General features: G+C 62.3%; 1 protein-coding gene across 1 annotated transcript in view; it reads right to left on the bottom strand.

Moving 5' to 3' along the window:
- Positions 1–196: 196 nt before the first annotated feature.
- Positions 197–5,537, bottom strand: part of TECR (trans-2,3-enoyl-CoA reductase) — a 26,161-nt gene continuing 20,820 nt past the window's right edge. The window contains exons 2-13 of the mRNA XM_015567485.1: positions 3,312–3,362; positions 2,606–2,657; positions 2,222–2,266; positions 2,027–2,130; positions 1,833–1,949; positions 1,568–1,666; positions 1,340–1,412; positions 1,207–1,250; positions 1,072–1,129; positions 906–994; positions 545–590; positions 197–461 (exon numbers count right to left, since the gene is read on the bottom strand). Of these exons, the coding sequence (XP_015422971.1) occupies positions 334–461; positions 545–590; positions 906–994; positions 1,072–1,129; positions 1,207–1,250; positions 1,340–1,412; positions 1,568–1,666; positions 1,833–1,949; positions 2,027–2,130; positions 2,222–2,266; positions 2,606–2,657; positions 3,312–3,362 (906 nt within the window). The 3' untranslated portion in view covers positions 197–333. The remainder of the gene's footprint in view (positions 462–544; positions 591–905; positions 995–1,071; positions 1,130–1,206; positions 1,251–1,339; positions 1,413–1,567; positions 1,667–1,832; positions 1,950–2,026; positions 2,131–2,221; positions 2,267–2,605; positions 2,658–3,311; positions 3,363–5,537) is intronic.

Genomic DNA, 5,537 nt, shown 5'->3' with positions numbered 1-5,537 from the left:
GGCTGCTCCAGCGGAAGAAGCGGCGGGAACAGAGGGAGGCAGATCTGGCCAGAAGCCAGGTGGCCGTGTAGTGGGGCCCACCCACCACCCTTGGACAAGGGGAGAAATAAAAGCCTCCAGGCCCTCAGCCCATGCCCTGCCTGTTCCTGTGGCTTACTGGTCCCCAAACCCCCCAAAGAAACACACAGAGCCTGAGTCCGACTCCAGCCGGGCAGGCAGATTTTATTCCAGGTGCTGGAGAGCAGTGTACCCCATTCCTCCCCCAGGAGGACACGGGGGGTACGAGAGCCCGGCTCCCGAGAGCCTGACCGTAGGAGCTGGTGGAGGCAGGACTCAGAGCAGGAAGGGGACGATGGGCATGCGCAGGGGCGGGTAGTCCCGGAACTCCTTCAGGTAGCTGCGGTGCTTGCCCTTGGCCCAGATGGTCATTTGGATGAAGCCCACCAGAGAGAAGAGAGCCACTGTGAGCAGAGCAGAGCAGGAGGTCAGGGGGGTGCCTGGCACCGAGCGGGGCAGGGCCCAGCGGGGAGGGAAGTGGGCTCACCTGGGAGACACTGCGTCATGATGGCAAAGCCTATCCAGGACCCCACCTGTGGGCACAGGGTTGAGATGAGGGCAGACCAGCTATTGGGGGTGGGGGGCGGGGGCCCACATGCCCCTCACCCCTCAACAGCCACAAGCCCGGCCTCACACAACTCCCAACCCCCCGGGCCACAGTCTGCATCTCCAGATGCTCTCAGGTTCAAACTGCAAAAGCAACTGCTGAGCCAGGCAACCCGATTCTTCCCCACTCCCCCGCCTCGTAACTGTTGGCGAGCCCCAAGGCCGAGACCTCCATTTCCCGGGACTGACCCTTCACGTGGAACCTGAGGCCCCAAGGGAGAGGGGAGCGGGCGGGCCCTCACCTCATAGGTGTAGTTGGGGCAGGACACCAGCAGGAAGAGCCACGTGAAGGGGTTCTTGGTGGGGTACGGGATCTTCCTGGTCTTGGATCCTGACAGGCAGGATGGTAAGGTGAGTGAGACCCGCTGGCCCAGCCTGCCCACCCCCTGCCCAGAGGAGACCACTCACCAGCTGGCCGCAGATCCCGCAGGGCCATGTGGATGGAGAAGTTGCCCAGCTGGCAGATCTGTCAGAGGAGCAGGGTCAGCCCAGAGCCCCCCAGACTCCCTCCACCCCATCACACACACCGGCCTGCCTGCTTACCACAAAGATGGCCAGTGCCAGTTTAACCTGCTGAGCTCCGTAGGCTGCAAAGAAAGCCAGAGGGGAGGCCGATGAGAGGAGCCTGGTGGGGGGTGGGGGCTCACAGGAGGAGCAGGGTCCCAAAGCCACTTACTGGGGGGCGTGTAGAGAGGGTGGTTGATGTAATAGGCCATCCACGCAGCGAAGCCCCAGTAGTAGGTGCAATTCTGAAAGGGAGCAGGGCCAGGATGGGGCCTGGCCCAGTGGAGGGCAGGGTCCGGGGTAGGGGGCGGTCCACCCCAAAGGGTGTGGGCAGAGAGCTGGGTCCTGCGAGGGCGGGGCTAGGGTGGGTGGGCCTGGGACACTAGGCCGGGGGCCTTACCTTGAAGATGTTGCGCAAGGGCATGGTGCCATGGGAGAAGCCGGAGGCGTTCGGAAAGCAGGACGATTTTTGATCAAAGCCAGCAAGAATGAAGCGAACCTGTGAGAGAGATCCGCAGCCCGCACTAGCTTGGGCAAAGGCTCGCTGCCTCTGAAAACATAAGAAGTCTGGTGTGAATGCCATGCGGAAAGGATTAGAGCAAAAAGGCCTTATAGTCCACAGCTGCACCCCCACCCCCATCACCCCCTCCACCCTGACCCACTCACTGCACCACCGTGTGCCGGCTGGACGTGAAGTCATATTTGTGGCCATAGATGAAGGGCACCCGGAAATAGAAGAGCAGGTAGATAAAAAGGGGTCCCGCGTACTCCGTCAGGAAGACCTGGGAAGACGGGCAGATGAGTCACCCCAATGTGGCTGATGGGAGAGGAGGCTGTAGGTAGTAGGGTCAGGACTCACCGTCACCCAGCTGATCTGCGCCCCCAGGTCCCGGAAGTACAGTGTGGCTGTGGTGCCCACAGGCAGCTTTTGCAGAACGTCCTCATCCTTCAGGGACTTGCCCTCTGCAGAGAGGCAGGCCACAGCTCAGGAGCTACCCAGGCCTCCCACTGCCACCGGGGTGCCCAGGGGTGGTCAAGCAACAGCTGTACTCACTGGGGTCCAGGCGGAGGGACTGACGGGCAGGGTACCACTGTGGATCTGCGGGGAGAGCAGGGCGTCACAGCACACAGCCTGGTGCGGCCCAAGGACCCCACAGCTCCTCCAACTGAGAACAAGGCCTCTGTGGCCTGGGTGGCTCCAGGACACAGCCCGGAAGAGCACTGGCAGAAGCTGGATGTTGTCCTTCCGAAAACCAAGCAAGGGCATTCCTACCAGTGGCCACACGGGGGCGCTGCAACGGGCAAGCCCAGAAAGTCCTGGGCTCCACTACGGGCATCTCCGCAGACCCTGGGGGGAGAGGCTGCCAGGAGGGGTCCCACCCAGAGGCCCCTGCCCAGAGGGGCTGCAGGAGGCAGTGTGGCTGGGCCCTGGACTTACGGCTCTTAGTGAAAAGGTTCTTGATCTCTGCGATGGTGGCATGGGGCTCCACCTGAGGGAAGCACGGGCCGGAGGGAAGTCAGCCCTGGGGGGAGCCAGGACCCCTAATCCAGGATCCCTCCTGCTGAGGTGGGGGTGGATAGGGGCCTGGGTAGCTGCTATGGGAGTGGGGAAGGTTGGGGTCCAAGCCCCAGACCCACATGGCCGAGAGGAGCAGCAAGGGCCTGTCAGAGTGGGGACGGCAGTGGGCCTGGGGGCCCAGATTTACCAGGCAGCCAGGATGCCCCCAGCCAAGCTGGGAGACAGTTTGAGCAGGAGAAGCTGGGCTCTCCTCTCCACCCCTACCCACACCTCCCCCAGAGTAAAGACCCACAGTCCAGGCCAGACCTCCCCTAGGAAGGGATAAGCCCCTTGTCCTGGCCTGGTTATAATTCTACCCCCTCCCAGCCAAAAGCCCTGCAGGCTCCACTGAGGCTGCTTCACCTCCTCTTGCACGGTGAGGCCAAGTCCCGGCACACCCAGCGGCCAGGGCTGCCCACTCTACCCCGAGCTGGCAGGGACAGGCCCAGGCCTGAGGATAGGACCCCTCGTGCACCTCCCAAGCAGTTTGGAGGAGCACTCCCATCTCCCTTGTGGTCAGGAGTCCCATAAGGAAGAGGCATGAGCCCAGCACCCTGACCCAGTGCAGCCGGCACCGCGGTCCTACCTTGTCCAGGAAACACAGCTTCTCCCGAGTCTTTGCATCCAGAATCTCCACCTCAAAGAAGAGAACGCCCTTTTTAGGTTTCTTGGCCACTTTGGGGGGTGCAGGCCGGGGCAGGCTATTGAGGCCTACGCCAGGGCTGGGGCCATGGCCCTGGCTGGCCTCCCGGGCCACCAAGCTCACACTCAGGTCCATGCCACCCTGCTCTGCCCACGAGGCCAGTGGCCCAAGCTGCCGGCTGTCAGGCCCCACCACCGACCTCCCCACGCACAGCGCTCTGGGGCAGGCCATGCGATCAAATTCTGCCACGGCGCTGGAAAGGAGCCCACTGCCCTGGCACTGCCACCTTCTGTGCAGCTGTAACCCGAGTGGCCCTACAGCCATGCCCAGCTAAATATAAAACTTCCCAGACTGAGCCCCCGAAGAGCCATGGCACAGATCGGGGACAGCCCCCCAGGGCTGGGTCACCCTGAAAGTGAGGTTTTCAAGTGGACATAGCCCCCAAAGAGCACTGGGGGGTAGGGAGGTCTCCAGAGGAAGGCATGGAGGTGTCTCCTGGCCCCCCTACCCAGTGAGGAGGAGGGTGAGAAGCCAGCCCACACCCCGGCACCCGGCTCAGGCCGGCAGAGTTCACTGGGCTTGGAGAAACCCCAGCTATTTGAGAATCCGAGAGCTAGATCATCCATTTCCCCTTCTGAGCTGTGAGAGACACTCGGATTATTTCCCTTGTGCATTTGTGTTCCCAGGGAGGTGACAGATTCCAGAGTTATTGGTGCAGAGAGCCTCTATGTGGGGAAAGGGTAAAGAAACCGGGAAGTTTCCAGAAAGCACCCCAGCCTGGGCTGATGAGGCCTTGGCCCCACCTCCCTGACCTCCCTCTCCACACATTTTCACTAGATCCACCCAGACCATGTTCAGGTCACCTTCAGGGCAGTCTTCCCACCATGTAAGCCCAACATAGCTGCCTCGCCCAGGTCCTGCGATCCCCAAAGCCCACTTCACACACGATCTCCCTGAACCCCGGACAGTGCAGAGCAGAGGGGTGCTGCTGGGAGGGAAGAAGCTCCAGGAGAGAGGGGAGATGTGACCCCCACCCCACACGGGTCAAAGCAGACACCACGGACACGGAAGAGCAGCACTGAGGCCCGGTGGGCAGGCCAGTCCTGAAAGGCCTGCGTGCCACAGAGCTCAGACCCCGCAGGGGCAGGTAGGGCTGGGTCTGTCCCCAAGTCGGCCACTGGGCAATACGTGCTGAGGACCCTTCCCAGCCCTGGTGGCCCTCAGTCAGTGGCAGCGTGGGGAAGAGGTACAGGGCTCGAAACCCCATGCAAGGCCCACGCAAGGCTTTCTGAGGGCATGCCACCCACCCAAGACCCTGGAAAGAAGGGGTTCCCCTCACACACACCCCAACGGCAGTGAGAGAAGCAGGGGATGTGGTGGACAGTGCATGGGACTGAATCTGGCTCTGCCACAGAATCCCTTCTTCTGGGCCTCAGCCTGGGGAGCACATAGCAGGGCTGGGAGGGTCCCATGAGACAACACAGGAGAAGTGCAGCGTGGTGCCTGACAGACGCGCAGTGTCCCAAAGCCTGTGGAGCTGCCACGAAGGGAAGGACGTGGCCTGGGGTGAGATCCCAGCTCCCTGCTGGACCTGCAGTAGGAGAGGGTCCAGCACCCAAGAAGTCTTGGCCAACCTGCCTATTGTTAACGCTAGAGAGAGCTCGGCCAGGCCCTGTGGCCGTGGGAGAAGTGCAGCGTGGTGCCTGACAGACGCGCAGTGTCCCAAAGCCTGTGGAGCTGCCCCGAAGGGAAGGACGTGGCCTGGGGTGAGATCCCAGCTCCCTGCTGGACCTGCAGTAGGAGAGGGTCCAGCACCCAAGAAGTCTTGGCCAACCTGCCCATTGTTAACGCTAGAGAGATCTCGGCCAGGCCCTGTGGCTGTGGGCACAGGTTATTGAACCCTCTGAGCCACAGGGGTCACAAGGCCAGACAGAGGGGCCAAAACAGAAAGCTGGTCTCATCACCTGGAAGACCAGTCCCACCAAGGGGCCTCACGGGAGGCGGATGGGGCACACACAAATGTACGGGAAGGGCTAGAGCAGCAGGGCCCTGGGCAGGCCCTGTGCCTGCCCCGTGGCTGCAGGTATATTAATAGTTGCTGGGTCCCAGGCGGGCAGTGCCCACATGCCTTCAGAGCCGGTGTGGTCCACAGGAAGGCAACACCGTGCC

The sequence above is a fragment of the Myotis davidii genome, unplaced genomic scaffold (assembly GCF_000327345.1).
Source record: "Myotis davidii unplaced genomic scaffold, ASM32734v1 scaffold1204, whole genome shotgun sequence".
In the NCBI taxonomy this organism is placed as follows: domain Eukaryota; kingdom Metazoa; phylum Chordata; class Mammalia; order Chiroptera; family Vespertilionidae; genus Myotis; species Myotis davidii.
The sequence above is the reverse complement of the archived record's forward strand: the minus strand, read 5'-3'. Positions and strand labels throughout refer to the sequence as shown.